Source organism: Oncorhynchus tshawytscha, linkage group LG02 (assembly GCF_018296145.1).
Source record: "Oncorhynchus tshawytscha isolate Ot180627B linkage group LG02, Otsh_v2.0, whole genome shotgun sequence".
Lineage (NCBI taxonomy): Eukaryota > Metazoa > Chordata > Actinopteri > Salmoniformes > Salmonidae > Oncorhynchus > Oncorhynchus tshawytscha.
The window spans coordinates 51,223,451-51,244,534 of record NC_056430.1 but is presented as its reverse complement, the minus strand read 5'-3'; the positions used below and the strand labels follow the sequence as shown (position 1 = coordinate 51,244,534).

At 39.9% G+C, this 21,084-nt stretch overlaps 1 protein-coding gene and 1 long non-coding RNA gene across 2 annotated transcripts in view; both read right to left on the bottom strand.

Annotated features, from left to right (window-relative positions):
* LOC112267456 (ubiquitin carboxyl-terminal hydrolase 37-like) overlaps positions 1–20,367 on the bottom strand; it is a 63,888-nt gene extending 43,521 nt beyond the window's left edge. The window contains exon 1 of the mRNA XM_042300593.1: positions 20,198–20,367. Coding sequence (XP_042156527.1) covers positions 20,198–20,263 — 66 coding nt within the window. The 5' untranslated portion in view covers positions 20,264–20,367. The remainder of the gene's footprint in view (positions 1–20,197) is intronic.
* On the bottom strand, positions 646–4,787 carry LOC121839967. The gene is made up of 5 exons (XR_006079253.1): positions 4,648–4,787; positions 4,260–4,562; positions 3,583–3,891; positions 1,422–1,539; positions 646–1,291 (listed from the first exon to the last, which is right to left on the bottom strand). It is a non-coding gene; the product is annotated as an uncharacterized LOC121839967 (long non-coding RNA).
* Positions 20,368–21,084: the final 717 nt, after the last annotated feature.

Sequence of the window (21,084 nt, the reverse complement as noted above, 5' to 3'; positions counted from 1 at the left end):
CCCTGCATGGGTGCCGAGTTTAGTGGTTTCATGAAAAATAAGTATTGATGTTCTTGTGAAGAAAACTGCAGTATAATATATTTGTTTAAAATAATGTATTCCACAAATGTTCAACAGTTCAGTAAATCAATTACACATCTCTAACATTGTATGCAGTCTTGCATTCTGGCTATTCTGTGTTTACTTGATTTCTTTCCCCCACCCTAAATTCATTGCCTAATTAAAGCCAATTACAAGCTCCACACAAACGGATATTCACTACAACACAAATGATTGATACATGTCGTAGATAAACAAATTATTATTTTGCTACTACTAAATAAACACATGTACAGTAAGGAAATAATTCCAGACTGCTTGAATATCTCTTTGTCAATCACAGATCCAGCACACAACGATGACATAAAAGTGACAGCTCCATGTGGTGACATTCCCAACATGCCCTTAAAGGTACAGTGTGACTTGTAGGAAGTGTTAAGGGAATTTTATCAATAATGACTAATTATGTATACATTTCAATCAGGACTGACTAATCAGAATACTATTATGTTACTGTATATGTACTAATCAGAATACTATTATGTTACTGTATATGTATGAATTTTCTTTTTAATCCTTGTACTGAATATAATGTGTGTAAATATAATCAAGAATTAGAACAATGACTGTCTGTTCCTTGGTAGAAATGAATGAACTATATCGCCAGACTGGCTAGAATGTTTATCTACACAGGCTGACCTTGACTCTATGCGAGGTGGGAAGGCTTGAGAACTATAGAGCCTTTGTACCAGTGTTGAGAAGAGACGGAACAGTTTAGAAAACGCTGACGTCATTTTCAGTTTATAACCTGTGATAAAATGTATAATGGGCAGTACTCACGAGAATAAACGCAGCTGGTTGATTTCAAAGACTGGTCTCTGTCCATTTTATACAAATAAGGGTCTTACAAACCCTTATGAATGATTCATTTTAATTGGGTATTAAAACCGAGGAATTTAATTCCTGCAACAGGAAGAAAACACCTCACTCTGCCATAGTAGTGAAGATGTTGTCTGGCAGCGGAGTTCAGTGCAGTCGATCACTATCTGGGTGTCTGGATAGTCCTTGAACTTTCCCTGGGGATCCATATCCGTGCTGATCCAAGCAGACAGTAGAGGAAGTTGGCCCAAGAGATGATAATCCGGCTCCCTGTCGATTGGTGGATGCTGAACCAATGGGCCAAATCTTTCTGCTTCAGACCCAGCGACAGATGAGTCATAAACAAGAAGAACTCGTCGATTGATGGCAGTATCTGAAGGGAAAGAAAAACGTTTTAGTACAATAAAGTGCTTATATTCGGTCCGTAACATAAAGTAAATCATGTTTTGAAATTACAGTAAGATCAAATAATATTCTAAGTATTTAATGAAGTTGTCCCTTACCGGTTTTTTCGAGTAACACTTGTTTCAGATGGATTGGTGCTTGTGACTTATAAACTTGGTCTCTGCTGCCCGCTCAGTCAAGTGCCAGAAGGCCATCAGGTGAGTGTAGATTGCAAATCTAAAGACAGACCCAGAGGCCCATCTTCTCTAAGCATCAAGTAGCACTAGACATGACCAAGCTGCTATTGTAGCCTGTTTTACTTGTTACTGCAATTCTACTGTAATTCATAGCAGCTATCATCACAGCAGTGAATTTGTTTTAAATGTTCCATTATTTAACCTGGGAAGTGGACTAAGAACCAAATCTTATTTGCAGCAACGACCTGGGAGCATTTTTGGGTGTTAACTGAAATCTAATGTAAAGACAATATACAGTTGAAGTCGGAAGTTTACATACACTTCGGTTGGAGTCATTGAAACTCGTTTTTCAACCACTCCACAAATTTCTTGTTAACAAACTATAGTTTTGGCAAGTCGGTTAGGACATCTACTTTGTGCATGACACAATACATTTTTCCAACAATTGTTTACAGACAGATTATTTCACTTATAACTCACTGTATCACTATTACAGTGGGTCAGAAGCTTACATACACTAAGTTGACTGTGCCTTTAAACAGCTTGATAAAATCCAGAAAATTATTCCATGGCTTTAGAAACTTTTGATAGGCTAATTGACATCATTTGAGTCAATTGGAAGTGTGTCTGTGGAAATATTTCAAGGCCTACCTTCAAACTCAGTGCCTCTTTGCTTGACTTCATGGGAAATTCAAAATAAATCAGCCAAGATCTCAGAAAAAAATTGTAGACCTCCATAAGTCTGGTTCATCCTTGGGAACAATTTCCAAATGCCTGAAGGTACCACGTTCATCTGTACAAACAATAGTACGCAAGTATAAACACCATGGGACCACGCAGGAAGGGGACCACCGCTCAGCACCATGGGACCACCGCTCAGGAAGGAAACGCGTTCTGTGAACGTACTTTGGTGTGAAAAGTGTAAATCAATCCCAGAACAACAGCAAAGGACCTTGTGAAGATGCTGCAGGAAACGGTTACAAAAGTATCTATACACACAGTAAACCGAGTCCTATATCGACATAACCTGAAAGGCCGCTCAGCAAGGAAGATGCCACTGCTCCAAAACCGCCATAAAAAAGCCAGACTACAGTTTGCAACGCACATGGGGACAAAGATCGTACTTTTTGGAGAAATGTCCTCTGGTCTGATGAATCAAAAATAGAACTGTTTGGCCATAATGACCATCGTTATGTTTGGAGGAAAAAGGGGAGGCTTGCAAGGCAAAGAACACCATCCCAACCGTGAAGCACGGGGTGGCAGCATCATGTTGTGGGAGTGCTTTGATGCAGGAGGGACTGGTGCACTTCACAAAATAGATGGCATCGTGAGGAAAGGAAAATTATGTGGATATATTGAAGCAACATCTCAAGACATCAGTCAAGAAGTTAAAGCTTGGTTGCAAATGGGTCTTGATGACCCCAAGCATACTACCAAAGTTGTGGCAAAATGGCTTAACGACAACAACGTCAAGGTATTGGAGTGGCAATCACAAAGCCCTGACCTTAATCCTATAGAACATTTGTGGGCAGAACAGAAAAAGTGTGTGCAAGCTAGGAGGCCAACAAAACTGACTCAGTTACACCAGCTCTGTCAGCAGAAATGGGCCAAAATTCACCCAACTTGTTGTGGAAGGCTACCTGAAACGTTTGACCCAAGTTAAATAATGTAAAGGCAATGCAACCAAATACTAATTGAGTGTATGTAAACTTCTGACCCACTGAAAATGTGATGAAAGCAATAAAAGCTTAAATAAATAATTCTCTCTCCTATTATTCTGAGATTTTGACATTCTTAAAATAAAGTGATGATCCTAACTTACCTAAGACTGGGAATTTTTACAAGTATTAAATGTCAGGAATTGTGAAAAACTGAGTTTAAATGTATTTGGCTAAGGTATATGTAAACTTCCGACTTCAACTGTGCATTCAATGTGCCTACTTATGCTAAAATACGCTAGCCTAGTTTTAAATAACAATGAACACGTTCTTAAAAGGTAAGATGGACTTTGGGATAATAATAATAATAATTCATAGTAAATAAAACAATAGTAATGCTGGATAACAATAAATCGTTACTGTACCTTGTGTAAAAATGCATATCCTCGTCAGAACCAGAAAATCGCACCAAAGCCGTGTTGGGCAGTCAGTTACTCCAGCTTGGCTCGAAGCTCCTCAATTACTCTTACGTGCTCATGATTTGCCATTAGGGCCGTGTCCAGGGCTGCGGGTTTCAGGGGCTGCACAGTAATCATGTGTCTGGACCTAATCAGAGGTGGCACAGTCCATAGGCAGCGCACCTTGTTCTTCATCCTCCTCAGTCGGAGCAGGAGGTTTCAGTCTTCTTTCCCAAACACCAGGTCTCTTTTCATTGTGCCAGTTCCATGAGAAGACTGTAGGAACAAAACCTCTTTTTAGGTATTGTCGCTCCCCAATTCCTTCAACAAAGTCACTCTCATTAGCACCTCATTCGCAGGGCTGTAATTTAAACGAAACCATTGCGAACTATTTCAGTCAGAAATGCATCGACAACAGTTAGATAGCTATCAGCTATTGATAAAAACAATAGCAGAAATCGCTGCAGGAAGTCATCAACCCTGTAGGAAGTAAATTAGAACATTGGAGGCGATATAATGCACAGAGCTTATTGATTGTCTCTTCTCTCTACAGTCACGTGCTGCATTCTGTTGTTATGTGAACGATTGGCTAAGCCTTGGATATATCCAGTATTTCCCCAAACACACATTACTTGTTCACTTACAGCCAGTAGTGATCATAACACCCCCACCCCCTTGTTGAGGCTGGGCAGGGAGTGTTGAAGCAGGGCTTGGTGCTACCCCTGTTGAGGAAGGTCTAAGGATGTTGAGGCTGAGCCTGGGACTACCCCTGTTGAAGCTGGGCTGAGGGTATTTAGTCTAGGCCTGGTACAACCCCTGTTGAGACTGGGCTGAGCCTTTTGAGGCTGAGCTTGGTGTGTGGAGGCTGGTCCAGGTGCTGCCCCTGTTGAGGCTGGCGCTGGTGGACCTGTTAGGCCCTGTGTGCTGGGGCCTAATGCTCTCCTGCCCTGAAGGGTGAAAGGAACCACTTACTGTACATACAGTACAAATATATAGCAACACAAGTATATAGATGAAAAGAGTAAGCAGTACCTGAACATATAGAAGCCTTGCTCGCTTGGTCTAAGAGGCTATCGGAGGGTCTAATTATCCCCTACACCAGGGTTCCCCAACTGGCAGACCGTGGGATGAATTTGGCCCACGGGTGATTTTATTTGGCCGACCCCATGTTTTCTGAGCAAAAAATTGTATTTGTTAAAAGACTGTAAAAACACCAGCAAATCAGTTCCAAGTGATTTTCACTTTGGAAATCTGATCCAAAGTCTTCCTACACCTAATAGAGAGATATACGTGATTGTACACAAATGTAAGCAAGGTTTGAAATTAGTCAAATATGATATCTGTTTGGGCTTTTTACAGTCAATTTGCAGTCTACAAATTATTATTATCCCTGGCCTTCAACCCTCAATCATTAGATTAGAACTTGACAATCGTTACGTTTGGAGGAAAAAGGGGGAGGCTTGCAAGCCAAAGAACACCATCCCAACCGTGAAGCACGGGGGTGGCAGCATCATGTCGTGGGTGTGCTTTGCTGCAGGTGGGACTGGTGCACTTCACAAAATAGATGGCATCATGAGGGAGGAAGATTAGGTCGACATATTGAAGCAACATCTCAAGACATCAGTCAGGAAGTTAAAGCTTGGTTGCAAATGGGTCTTACAAATGGACAATGACCCCAAGCATACTTCCAAAGTTGTGGCAAAATGGCTTGAGGACAACAAAGTCAAGGTATTGAAGTGGCCATCACGAAGCCCTGATCTCAATCCTATAGAACATTTGTGGGCAGAACTGAAAAAGTGTGTGCGAGTAAGGAGGCCTACAAACCTGACTCAGTTACACCAGCTCTGTCAGGAGGAATGGGCTAAAATTCACCCAACTTATTGTGGGAAGCTTGTGGAAGGCTACCCGGAATGTTTGATTATTATTCTGACATTTCACATTCCTAAAATAAACTGGTGATCCTAACTGACTTAAGGCTGATTTTTTACTAGGATTAAATGTCAGGAATGGTGAAAAAACTGAGTTTAAATGTATTTGTCTAAGTTGTATGTAAAACTTCCGACATCAACTATATCAATCACATCTTTGCTAATGCTGTAGAACTTTGTTCTAAGCTATATCTGTACCCATTGGATGCAGTGATCACAGTATAGTGGCTATATCCAGGAAACCCAACAGCTGGGCCTAAAATAGTGTATAAGGGATCATACAAAATATTTTGCTGTGACTCTTATGTGGATGATGTTAAAAATATTTGTTGGTCTGATGTGATTAATGATAAGCATCCAGACGCTGCACTTGATGAATTTATGAAATTGCTTCCTATTATTGATAAACATGCACCTACTAAGAAACTGACTGTTAACGCTCCATGGATTGATGAGGAACTGAAAAACTGTATGGTTGAAATGCATGGGGAAAAAGGAGTGGCTACGTCTGGCTGTACATATGACTGGCTTACTTACTGCAAATTAAGAAATTATGAGACTAAACTCAACAAAAATAAGAAACTTTATTTTGAAGCCAAGATCAATCATATAAAGAATGAAGGAAAAAACTTTGGAGTACTTTAAATGAAATTATGGGCAGAAAGACAATTTCATCGAATCAGATGGCTTATTCATCACAAAACCATTCGATGTTACAAATTATTTGAATGATTATTTAATTGGCAAAGCGGGCAAACTTAGGCAGAAAATGCCCATGACAAACAGTGAGCAATTATATTCATGCATAAAAAAAAAGAATAATGAAAGAAAAGCAGTGCAAATTTGAATTTTAGTGTGGGAGAGGTGGGAAAATTATTGTTAACGATCAATAATGACAAACCTCCTGGTATTGACAACATAGATGGAAAGCTACTGAGGATGGTGGCTGACATTATAGCCACTCCTATCTGTCATATTTTTAATATGAGCCTCGAGGAAAGTCTTTGTCCTCGTGCCTGGAGGGAAACCAAAGTAATTCCGCTACCCAAGAGTGGTAAACAGGCCTTTACTGGTTCTAACAGCAGACCTATAAGCTTGCTGCCAGCTCTTAGCAAACTGTTGTAAAAAACTGTGTTTGATCAAATACAATGTTATTTCTCTGTAAACAAATTAACAGACTTCCAGCATGCTTATAGAGAAGGGCACTCAACATGTACTGCACTGACACAAATGACTGATGATTGGTTGAAAGAAATTGCTAATAAGACGATTGTGGGAGCTGTACTGTTATATTTCAGTGCAGCCTTTGATATTATTGACCATAACCTGTTGTTTAGAACTTAAGTGCTATGGCTTTTCAACCTCTGCCATATCGTGAAATCAGAGCTATCTATCTAATAGAACTCAACGGGTTTTCTTTAATGGAAGTGTCTCTAATGTCAAACATGTAAAGTGTGGTGTACCGCAGGGCAGCTCTCTAGGCCCTCTACTCTTTTCTATTTTTACCAATGACCTGCCACTGGCATCAAACAAACCATGTATGCTGATGATTCAACCATATATGCATCAGCAACCACAGCTAATGAAGTCACTGAAACCCTTAACAAAGAGTTGCAGTCTGTTTTGGAATGGGTGGCCAGTAATAAACTGGTCCTGAACATCTTTTAAACTAAGAGCATTGTATTTGATACAAATCATTCCTTAAGTGCTAGACCTCAGCTGAAACTGGTAATGAATGGTGTGGCGGTTGAACAAGTTGAGAAGACTAAATTACTTGGCGTTACCTTAGATTGTAAACTGCCATGGTCAAAACATATAGATTCCATGGTTGCAAAGATGGGGAGAGAGAATAAAGAGATGCTCTGCTTTTTTGACACCACACTCCAAAAAGCAAGTTCTGCAGGCTCTAGTTTAGTCTAATCTTCATTATTGTCCAGTCGTGTGGTTGAGTGCTGCAAAGAAAGACCTAGTTAAGCTGCAGCTGGCCCAGAACAGAGTGGCACATTTTGCTCTTAATTGTAATCAGAGGGTTGATATAAATAATATGCATGCCAGTCTCTCTTGGCTAAGAGTTGAGGAGAGACTGACTGCATCACTTCTTCTTTTTATAAGAAACGTGTTGAAAATCCCAAATTGTTTGCATAGTCAACTTACACACAGCTCTAACACACACACACTTATCCCACAAGACATGCTACCAGGGGTCTTTTCATAGTCCCCAAATCCAGAACAAATTCAAGAAAACATAGAGTATTACATAGAGACCTTATTGCATGGAACTTCCTTCCATCTAATACTGCTCATATAAACAGCCAACCTGGTTTCAAAAAACAGATATAGCAACACCTCGTGGCACAACGCCTCTTGACCTAGATAGTTTGTGTGTATGCATTGATATGTAGGCTATGTGTGCCTTTAAAAAAAAGTATGTAGTTCTGTCCTTGAGCTGTTCATGTCTAATGATGTTCTGTATTATGTCATTCTGTATTATGTTTCATGTTTTGTGTGGACCCCAGGAAGAGTAGCTGCTGTTTTTGCAACAGCTAATGGGGATCCTAATAAAATACCAAATAATCACCCACCATAATAATAGATTATTACTTTACTTGTGAGCTCAATAGATTATTATATATATATGTTTTCAAAAAAAGAGTGTGGATCATCATTATTTGGCCCACATAGATTAGCTAGCCAGATCTGTTTTTGGTCCAATAGCATATTTAAAATAATCCATATATTCCTTGCGGATCTGTTTGCACAATTGGATCAAAATTTGTATTAATTAGTTTAATCACCCCTTTTGAGTATCTTTGACAATGACAAAAATATATTTCTCCTTCACAGTCCTTTTTCCACACAACCTCATCTATATTTGTAGAATGAGTTTCCTGTAAACAATAGATATTATATTCTTTCTCTTTTAGCCATGTAAAAATGTATATATTTTTATGATCTGCTAAGCCATTACAATTATTAAATCCTTTTAATTCAATAAATTCATTAAGTAAACTGAAATTCCAAATCACATGGAAACCACATTTGATACCATTCCATTTACTCCATTCTAGCCATTATAATGAGCCGTTCTCCCCTCAGCAGCCTCCACTGATGTATATGTTGGGTTTCTTTAATGTCCTCGAGTATGGTCAGTTCTCTTGAGATCATTGTTGATCTCTCATTATTAGTGGTAGGGGTTGGTCTCTTCTTAATAGTGGTAGGGGCACTTCATGTCCAAATCACCCTAAAGTATCTAAAATCATTGTCTAGCTCAATGTAGTTACTTATAGATGATCTGGACATGAAGCGCAAAAAATGCTAACATCGGTACCATTGACTTGCAGTTAGCATTTGGACACAGTGGCCAGATAAACAAAACCAATGCATGGATTGCTGTCATATCTTGTCCAAAGACTGCCTACAGGGTAAGAAAACTTTTAAGGTGTTCACATGTTAGAGTTATCTTAAAACTTGGCATTTTAAAGGTGCAATATGCAAAAATCCCCCCGCTATTTCCTGGTAGCTGAAATATTAATATTTATAATTATTATAATAATTCATTACCCCCCTCTCTCCAACCAGAGTTTTATGACTTAACAACCGGATTACAAATACCTGGCGGAAACTCTCCCTTCTGTTCTGTAGTATGGAGAAGTCAAAAATCCTTTATGTGTAAAGAGAGACTCTGCCCAAAATTTTAACATCAAAAGGTTGGACATTGAAACAATATTTCTAATGTAAATAATGTTTGAAATGGTTGGTGGGGCTCCAAACAATAATCATGTCAAATCAGTTGTTGTTTTGTGATATCATTAAAGATGGTATAACTAAATAACAGTAACTCTACAAATGTATACATCCCAGTTATCAGATTTACATCGTAATGTTGTGGATCTTATATGATTAAATTTGAAATTATTTGTGAGAAGATGAAATGTGATTTTTTCATATAGACTTTTGCCAAGTCAGTAACCACGCCCACATGAGCACAGACATTATGCCAAAAGGATGGAACGCCCCTTTTGCCAGAGTGCTTAAAGAATTTACATTAGACCAGACAGCGTGGAGCAGTGGCTATACGGCTGACAAATTGTTTGTCAGCCCGGTTGCTACAGGTGTGTAAAAAGGTTTAAAACGACTAGACCAGTATACGTGCAGCGTGAGCTGAATACGTGACAAACGGTCTAAAACTACAAGATCCTCTGAAACTCAACAGAGAAGAAGGAGACTAAACATGCCCCGCCTGCAGCTCTGCATGTAACATAGTCTAGGAAACTCGACCGAAGATGAGAAAAGAAGAACATTTCCCTATCAAACGACCATCGTCTGATGTATCCAGTCTAACGAACCCTTGCAGAACAAAGTAAGATACTACAACTACTAAGGACATGGTGACCTCTGGTGGACAACCAGAGACTTACACAACCAGAGACTTTCTGTCTAACTATTCGTCACAGACGGATCGGGCGATTTCAACAGAGAGAGATGATAAAGACATACAAGCGTAAATATTTCTAAATCTGAATGAGCGGTTGTTGGGGTGCTAAATAACCATGTTCACGATGAGAATATTATTATTCAACTGTATGTACGATAGTTGAATTCCTTTGTCTCTCCTTCTCCCGCTCTTTCATTCCCCACCCCTTTCATTGTGTAACCAGCCGTCATATCAGGTTAGTCCACTAGGGACTTTTCATTGCATAATGTTAGTAATCAATTCAACCTATACTGTGTGTGTTTCTGTATTTCTGTAACATTATTTCATTAGTTAGTAAATAAATAATTAAGCCAATTTGTGTAAGCTGAGTAATCATGTAGACTAGGGTTTTTGCAGATTTATAGAATGTTATGAATTTCAGAATGAGACTGATATGAGGTAAAAATACATTAATAAGTGACTGTTATCTATAGATATGAATATATCTTATAAGAGTTTAATTCTGGAGATAGTAACTCGTTAAATACGTTTTCCCGTGGTGCACCAAGTTACAGAGTTAATTGTTACATGATTCATTTAATCAATTAAACATAGTTAATTGATTTGATAAGATAACAGTCATCGCATTAATGGTAGTCATGTCACGATATCAGGCATATAATACTCCAAATGGTCAAAATGTCCACTTGTCACATATGATCATAGGAAGTCAGGTTCTGAAGACAAAAGTCAGTGAAACATGTCCAGATGGCCTATATAATGACTATAAATGTCAATATGTTAAGTCCTGAGCATGCTGTTACATTGCTGAAATGCAATGTAACAGCAATGTAAATGCCCAATTGTCTGGCTTGTTGAACTCTGTACGTGGTTTCTCTTTCGCTCGTTGGTGTTGAATTCAGCCTGCTCATTTGGTGATGGTAAATCACTGCATAAATTTATTGGAAATGGACAGTGTCCTTTGGCCACATGATATATTGCCAGTGCAAATAGTTGCAGTATTAAATGTTGGCACTGGCCATATATCATATGGACACTGTTCATTGACAATATATTAAAATGGGCATTTACGAACATGCATTGGACATACAGTTAAAGGGATTAAACTAATAAAGTCACTGGGACACTACTGTATATGATATATTGCAACTTCATACTTCCCTTTTAGGATATGAAAGGCACCTCGTACTCATTATATCGATAGCCAAGATGGTGCCGACAGAGATGGTCGCCTCGCTTCAGGTCCTTAGGAAACTATGCAGTAATTTGTTTTTTCATGTATTATTTTATTATTTATTTATTTATTGTTAGCAAAGAAAATCTCAAGTGTTATTACATACAGCCGGGAAGAACTATTGGATATAAAAGCGACATCAAATTCCCAACATTACGACCAGGAATATAACTTTCCCGAAGTGGATCCTTTGTTCGGAACTCCACCTTTGACATGGGTTCTTATCCCAGAGGCCGATCCAAAACAAAGCGGTCGCCGCAGGAGAGGCAAACGGAGCGGCCTACTGGTCAGATTTAGAAGGCGAGCACACCATCCCCCGCTTCCGAGCATATTATTCGCCAATGTCCAATCTCTGGACAACAAGGTGGACGAAATTAGAGCATGAGTTGCCTTCCAGAGAGACATCAGAGATTGTAACATTCTTTGTTTCACGGAAACATGGCTCACTCAGGAAAGGTTGTCAGAGTCGGTACAGCCGGTTTCTTCACCCATCGCACGACAGAAACAAACAACTATCTGGTAAGAAGAAGGGCGGGGGTGTATGCCTTTATGATTAACAACTCATGATGTGATCATAACAGCATACAGGAACTCAAGTCATTTTGTTCACCTGACTTAGAATTCCTTACAATCAAATACTGACCGCATTATCTACCAAGAGAATTCTCTTAGATTATAGTCACAGCCCCCAGTGGCGCAGTGGTCAAGGGCGCTGTACGGCAGCGCCAGCTGTGCCATCAGAGACTCTGGGTTCGTGCCCAGGCTCTGTCGTAACCGGCCACGACCGGGAGGTCCGTGGGGCGACGCACAATTGGCCTAGCGTCGTCCGGGTTAGGGAGGGATTGGTCGGTAGGGATGTCCTTGTCTCATCGCGCACCAGCGACTCCTGTGGCGGGCCGGGCGCAGTGCGCGCTAACCAAGGTTGCCAGGTGCACGGTGTTTCCTCCGACACATTGGTGCGGCTGGCTTCCGGGTTGGATGCGCGCTGTGTTAAGAAGAGGTGCGGCTTGGTTGGGTTGTGTATCGGAGGACGCATGACTTTCAACCTTCGTCTCTCCTGAGGCCGTACGGGAGTTGTAGCGATGAGACAAGGTAGTAGCTACTAACAATTGGATACCACGAAATTGGGGAGAAAAAGGGATTTAAAAAAATTTAAAAGCATATCAGTATAGAGACAAAGTAGAGTTGCGGCTCAATGGCTCAAACAAGAGACGTATGTGGCAGGGTCTACAGTCAATCACGGATTACAAAAAGAAAAACAGTCCCGTCCTGGATATCAAAGTCTTGCTTACAGACAAATTAAACAACTTCTTAGCTCGCTTTGAGGACAATATGGTGCCACTGACACGCCCCGCTACCAAAGCCTGTGGGCTCTCCTTCACCGTGGCCAACGTGAGTAAAACATTTAAACCTATTAACCCTCGCAAGGCTGCCGGCCCAGACGGCATCCCTAGCCCTGTCCTCAGAGCATGCGCTGACCAGCTGGTTGGTCTGTTTACGGACATATTCATTCAATCCTTGTCCCAGTCTGCTGTGCCCACATACTTCAAGATGGCCACCATTGTTCCTGTTCCCAAGCAAGCTAAGGTAACTGAACTAACTGACTATCGCCCAGCAGCCCTCACTTCACTTGTCATCATGGAGTGCTTTGAGCGACTAGCCAAGGATCATATCACCTCCACCCTACTTGATACCCTAGACCCACTTCAATTTGCTTACCACCCCAATAGGTCCTTAGACGACACAATCGCCATCACACTGCCCTATCACACCTGGACAAGAGGAATGTAAGAATGCTGTTCATTGACTACAGCTCAGCATTTAACACTATAGTACCCTCCAAACTCGTCATTAAGATCCCTGGGTCTGGACCCCACCCTGTAAATACTGGGTCCTGGACTTTCTGGACTTTCTGACGGGCCTCCCCCAGGTGGTGATGGTAGGAAACATCTCCACCTCGCTGATCCTCAACACTGGGGCCCCACAAGGGTGCGTTTTCAGCCCTCTCCTGTACTCCCTGTTCACCCATTACTGCGTGGCCATTCACGCCTCCAACTCAATCATCAAGTTTGCAGACAACACTACAGTGGTAGGCTTGATTACCAACAACGATGAGACGGCCTACAGGGAGGAGGTGAGGCCCTTTGGAGTGTGGTGTCAAAAATAACCTCTCACTCAACGTCAACAAAACAAAGGAGATGATTGTGGACTTCAAGAAACAGCAGAGGGTGCATCCCCCCATTCACATCAATGGGGCAATAGTGGAGAAAGTGGAAAGTTTCAAGTTCCTCGGCGTACACATCACAGACAGTGTGGTGAAGAAGGCGCAACAAGAAAGAAATTTGGCTTCTCACCTAAAACACTTACTAACGTTTACAGATGCACAATCTAGAGCATCCTGTCGGGCTGTATCACCTGGTACGGCAGCTGCTCCACCCTCCAGGCTTTCCAGAGGGTAGTGCGGTCTGCACAACGCATCACTGGGGGCAAACTACCTGCCCGCCAGGACACCTACACCACCCGATGTCACAGGAAGGCCAAAAAGATCATCAAGGACAACAACCACCCGAGCCACTGCCTGTTCACCCCGCTATCATCCATTAGGCAAGGTCAGTACAGGTGTATTAAAACTGGGACCAAGAGACCGAAAAACAGCTTCTATCTCAAGGCCATCAGACTGTTAAACAGCCATCATCACTAACATAGAGTGGCTGCTGCCAACATACAGACTCAAATCTCTTGCCAGTTTAATACATGTAATAAATAGATTTAATAAAGGTATCACTCATCACTTTAAATAACGGCACTTCAATAATGTCAACATATCCTACATTACGCATCTCATGTGTATATACTGTATTCTATACCATCTACTGCATCTTGCCTATGCCGCATGGCCATCGCTCATCCATATGTACATATTCTTATTCATCCCTTTACATTTGTGTGTATAAGGTAGTTGTTGTGAATTTATTAGATTACTTGTTAGATTTTACTACACTGTCGGAACTAGAAGCAACAAGCATTTCACTACACTCTCATTAACATCTGCTAACCATGTGTATGTGACCAATAAAATGTGATTTGATTTGATATCTGGAGGGGTACCAGTGGCCCTGAACACGTGGCAAAGGGAATTTGTAAATAGCATGCATGGAAGCAGAGTTAGGGCATAACATGTAAACCAATGTTATCCTAAGGGAGAAACTCTGTGTGCAAAGCTGTCATCAAGTCAAAGGGTGGCTATTTGAAGAATCTCAAATATAAAATATATTTTGATTTGTTTAACACTTTTTTGGTCACTACATGATTCCATATGTGTTATTTCATAGTTTTTATGTCTTCACTATTATTCTACAATGTAGAAAATAGTACAAATAAATAAAAACCCTTGAATGAGTAGGTGTTCTAAAACCATTGACCGGTAGTGTATGTCATTAAGTCGAAAAATTGTTGTAGCAAACGCAGATTACTCCTTCAACCTAATTTGAACCAATTTGCCATTGTGATATCGACTCAGTCAAATCCCCTTCATTTTTTTCCAACTATTACATGAAAACATCCAATCTTTGTATTATATTCTTAACACTACAGCCAACAGTAGTTCAATTTTTTACTGATGCATAAATGTCAAATGGCATTTGGATTGTCAATGTTTTTTTACTTTCCCTTTTTGCCTTTATGAATTGTTCAAACAAAATTTTTCATTCTCCATGTTATTGATTTCTTTTCTATTAATTTACAGTTAATAAGTTTAAACAACAATCTTTACATGAACAATTTAAAAAAAATACATTCTGTGAGTTAAAGATGAAATAGTTGTATCTCTGTGTTTATTCTGTAGTCTAGGTTCAATCTTCATTTAGGTTCAATTGAATAGGGACAAATGTGTCGTTTATTTCTATTTCATTGATATTCATTAGTGTGACTTTTTTTTAGCAAGACCTCACAGCGTGTAGGCTATATTCCTTCTCATTTAAATCCATAGGACATTCTATCTCTGGGTCACTATTCACATGTAGGCACAAGTAAGACCTCGATCGGTAAACATTAGTAATACATAGTAGTAAAGATGACCTACCAGTTACATGCAGATCCACACTTGTTTCTCATGTATAATATACTTTTCTGTGATTGTACATAGGTCATGTTTAATGCCTATTTCACAATAGTTTCTGTCTCCTTCATGTAGATGAAAAGAATAGAAAAGTATTGCCAAATAATGTCTTCAGTGTCAAGCAGAAAACCACTTCACATAAACTTTGACATTAGATTAAGATCAGCCCAGTGTTTCCCAACCCTGGTCCTTGAGTACCCACAACAGGACTTGTTGTGTGGGTCGCTATGTCAACTTCCTGGTCATCTAACAGTAGATGTTGTGGTTGGAAACAACATCCTGTACCTCACAATGGGGAAGAAAACAGTGTCTTTGAGAAGACCTATGTGTAAGAGATATGTGGACTAATAACAACAAGATAACGCATGTAAAATAAACTGTCTGTAAAATGTAACTCAGCAAAAAAAGAAATGTCCTCTCACTGTCAACTGCATTTATTTTCAGCAAACTTAACATGTGTAAATATTTGTATGAACATAACAAGATTCAACAACTGAGACATAAACTGAATAAGTTCCACAGACTTGTGACTAGCAGACATGGAATAATGTGTCCCTGAACAAACGCGGGGTCAAAATCAAAAGTAACAGTCAGAATCTGGTGTACTGCATTAAGTACTGCAATGTATCTCCTCCTCATGGACTGCACCAGATTTCCCAGTTCTTGCTGTGAGATGTTACCCCAATCTTCCACCAAGGCACCCGTAAGTTCCTGGACATTTCTGGGGGGAATGGCCCTAGCCCTCACCCTCCGATCCAACAGGTCCCAGACGTGCTCATTGGGATTGAGATCTGGGCTCTTCGCTGGCCATGGCAGAACACTGACATCCCTGTCTTGCAGGAAATCACTCACAGAACGAGCAGTATGGCTGGTGGCATTTTCATGCTGGAGATTCATGTCAGGATGAGCCTGCAGGAAGGGTACCAAATTAGGGAGGAGGATGTCTTCCCTGTAACGCACAGCATTGAGATTGCCTGCAATGACAACAAGCTCAGTCCGATGATGCTGTGACACACCGCCCCAGACCATGACGGACCCTCCACCTCCAAATCGATCCCGCTCCTGAGTACAGGCCTCGGTGTAACGCTCATTCCTTCGACAATAAACGCGAATCCGACCATCACCCCTGGTGAGACAAAACTGCAACTCGTCAGTGAAGAGCACTTTTTGCAAGTCCTGTCTGGTCCAGCGACAGTGGGTTTGTACCCAATTGGTGATGTTGTTTCAGGTGATGTCTGGTGAGGACCTGCCTTACAACAGGCCTACAAGCACTCAGTCCAGTCTCTCTCAGCCTATTTGCGGATAGTCTGAGCACTGATGGAGGGATTGTGTGTTCCTGGTGTAACTCGGGCAGTTGTTGTTGCCATCCTGTACATGTCCCGCAGGTGTGATGTTCGGATGTACCGATCCTGTGCAGGTGTTGTTACATGTGGTCTGCCACTGCGAGGACGATCAGCTGTCCGTCCTGTCTCCCTGTAGAGCTGTCTTAGGCGTCTCACAGTATGGACATTGCAATTTATTAGTCCTCATTCCTTCTTGCAGCATGCCTAAGGCACGTTCACGCAGATGAGCAGGGACCCTGGGCATCTTTATTTTGGTGTTTTTCAGTCAGTAGAAAGGCCTCTTTAGTGTCCTAAGTTTTCATAACTGTGACCTTAATTGCCTACCATTTGTAAGCTGTTATTATCTTAACGACCGTTCCACAAGTGCATGTTCATGAATTGTTTATGGTTCATTGACAAGCATGGGAAACAGTGTTTAAACCCTTTACAATGAAGATCTGTGAAGTTATTTGGATTTTTACGAATTATCTTTGAAAGACAGGGTCCTGAAAAAGGGACGTTTCTTTTTTTGTAAGTTTATAAGGAATTTGAAAGGATTTTTACTTTTACTTCTGATACTTAAATATATTTGAGCAATTACATTTACATTTGATCATTAAGTATATTTAAAACCAAATACTTTTAGACTTTTAATCAAGTAGGATTTTACTTGGTGACTTTCACTTTTACTTGAATCATTTTCTATTAAGGTATCTTTACTTTCACTGAAATATAATTGGGTACTTTTTCCACCACTGATCTGTGCCACAAAATGAGTGACAACAAGTTACAAAACCTGGACAGATCATTTCAAGTCATCAGTCTCAAGTCAAAGTCTAGAAACAGCAGGGGTTCAAACTGTAGAAACCAGTTCCTATATTTGAATACTAAAATAGGAATTTTTCAAACAAAACTATGCTACATTTTTATCTCTGGGACCCTCACGGTGACACAACTGAGCAACATTAATGTATAAAACTAGTTGCTATGATAAATGTTTTTTTGTTGTTGTGCACTCTCCTCAAACAATAGCATGTTATTTTTTCCCCCTGTAATAGCTACTGTAAATTGGACAGTGCAGTTAAATTAATAATAATTGAAGCTTTCTACACATATAAGACATGTCTATGTTCTGGAAAGTTGGATTTTATGTACAACGTCATTCTAGTCACATTAGCGCACGTTAGCAACAACCGTCCCAGTATAGGGACACCGATCCCGTAGAGGTTTTTGACCAGCATGGCTACCACAGCATTCTGCAGTGATACGTCATCCCATCTGGTTGTACATAGTGGGACTATCATTTGTTTTTCAACAGGACAATGACCCAACACACCTCCAGGCTTTGTAAGGGCTATTCCACTAAGAAGGAAAGTGATGGAGTGCTGCATCAGATGACCTGGCCTCCACAATCACCCAACCTCAACCCAATTGAGATGGTTTGGGATGAGTTGGACCGCAGAGTGAAGGAAAAGCAGCCAACAAGTGCTCAGCATATGTGGGAACTGCTTCAAGGCTGTTGGAAAGGCATTCCAGGTGAAGCTGGTTGAGAGAATACCAAGCGTGTGCAAAACTGTCATCAAGGCAAAGGGTGGCTACTTTGAAGAATCTCAAATAGAAAATAACACTTTTAACACTTTTTTGTTGCTACATGATTCCATATGTGTTATGTCATCGTTTTGATGTCTTCACTATTATTCTACAATTTAGAAAATTGTAAACATAAAGTAAAAACCCTTCAATGAGCAGGTGTGTCCAGACTGTATTTACATATAAATATATACATTTACAAAAAAAATATATGGGGGATTGAAAATGCTGCAGACAATTACCTTGATGGAAGCTACAATATATCTGCAATGTTAAAGCTAATCTATCCCCCATTTTTTTTTTAAAGATATGTGTGACATGTTGGGGGTGTCAAAGAAGCCAACATCCTGTTGACACCACCCTGTTTGATACTCGGCGGTTGGAAATGTGTGTTTCACACATTCATGGTAAACCTACGCACAAAAGTACAATTCTAGTATGCAAGGATGAGTCACGATACACACTGTATAGTCACATTTCTCATAATCATTTACATTTCTCAGTAATTACAGTAACTTCAAAATTAAGTTTGTGAGATGCTTTCAGTAGTCAAAAGTGGTCTAATGTTGAGTAGTAGTACTACATTAGGAAATAGTGTTTTAGTGTGGATGACAAGTCCAACACCGTATGCAAACTGACAGGGGTTTATTGGCAGCACTGACACATGTGACTTGTTGTCATTCCACCATATTCCCAGCCTACTTTTGACCCCAGCCTGTGAAAGACAAAAATAAATAAATCTGTAATGCAGTGTATGATATCACATATATCATAATTTCTATATACTGAATATAAAATATAAATGCAACTATTTCAAATATTATGCTGAATTACAGTTCATATAAGAAAACCAGTCAATGTAAATAAATTCATTAACCTCTAATCTATGGATTTCGCATGACTGGGCAGGGGTGCAGTCATGGGTCGGCCTTGGAAAACCAGGCCCAGCCAATCAGAATGAGTTTTCCCCCCACAAAAGGCTTTATTACACAGAAATACTCTTCAGCACTCCCCCGCAGGTGAAGAAGTCGGATCTGGAGGTGCTGATTACCACAATTGTTATCATCTTTAAGAGAGTGTTTCATCTTGAGTGTACTATCTTAAAAATAGTGTTTTCGTCACGCGTGTTATCCTAAGGAGTGTTCAAATACGAGTTTTCTATCTTACAAGTGTGAATATACTTTAAAGTTTGCATGTTTTCTCCTAGAAGTGCTTTACATACCAGGCTTACATCCTATGTTCTTATACATATTCTCGTCCCGGTGCTGATTCATTGTGTGTGCTCTGTAGACCCTAGTCCTAGCCGGTGGGGGGATACTAGTGACTCTTTCTAAATTGTAATTTATTGCTCTTGTTGTAATAAACCATGGCCCTTTTGTTAAACCTATTGATGTCAGTTATTTGACGTACATGTGTTTAACTTGTCCTCAGGACCTCCCACTCGTGTGACAAAAAGGTGGCGTTGTACAGTTCACGCAATTATACACAGCATTCCAGGTGTTGCTTTTAACCACCTCATAGGATTGAATTATAAATCGGATGGATATGTACTGAATAATATACCTGCTCATCGTCTACTCCTTTCCCGTCCATCTTTGCTTGCCCCGTGTGTACAATGTTAAAATTGTACAAATTAAACTATAGATATATATGAAATAATGACACAATAATGATGAGAGATCTGTTCAACATAACCCCACATGTCTTTAGGCAACTGCATATTTGATTATGTATACATTTTAAAATAAAATAAAATATTTGCGTAAGAATGGAGCAGAGTAGTTGAAGATAGTTACAAAATATACAAATACATACTTTGTATTTATTTAATCATATACAGTATTAAACTTTATCAATCATGAATAAGCAGTGGTAAAACCCCAATTCTTCCAAATAAACCCAGGACAACATGTGCATGCAACAAGTACATAAAACATCTTAGTCAAAAAGCCATACCTTTTCATTTGTAGATCCAACAGGCACCGATAGAGGAGTGCAGGGCAGCCATAGCAAAGATGACATAAAGGGGACAATATAGCCACCATCACTGATCAGAGGAAGGTGTAGCTAAAGACAGGAAGAGCATCAATAGACTGAGAAGGGGAAGGTGTCTTTGACCCCCTGGATTGATCTGTTTCAAGGAAATACACTGAATACACAATTGAATTGATTGTCTTGTCTCATGAGTGGATCATAGAAATGTGTGAAAGCTTAAAGGTCCAGTGCAGCTGTTTTTATCTCAATATCAAATCATTCCTGGGTAACAATTAAGTTCCTTACTGTGATTTTTTTTGTCCATTAAAATGGACAAAAATAATAAAAAAATAGCTACTTCGCAAAGGGCAATTTCTCAAGCAAGGATTTTGCTAGGAATGTCTAGGAGTGGGGAAGAGATCTGAAAATTGCGCATTTTGTTGTGTTACAGCCTGAATTCAAAATTGATGAAATATTTGTTTAAATCTGACTCATCTACACACAATAACCCATAATAACAAAGTGAAAACATGTTTTTAGAAATGTTTGCAAATACATTGAAAATGAAATACAGAAATATCTCATTGACATAGTCTCTAAGAGCTTTCCACACCGATTGTGCAACATTTGCCCATTATTCTTTTAAAAATTATTCAAGCTCTGTCAAATTGATTGTTGATCATTACTAGACAACCATTTTCAGGTCTTGCAATATATATTTTTAAGTGGATTGAAGTCAAAACTGTAACTCGGCCACTCAGGAACATTCTTCTTGGCAAACAACTCCAGTGTAGATTTGGCCCTGTGTTTAAGATTATTGTCCTGCTGAAAGGTGAATTAATCTCCCTCTGGTGGAAAGCAGAATGAAC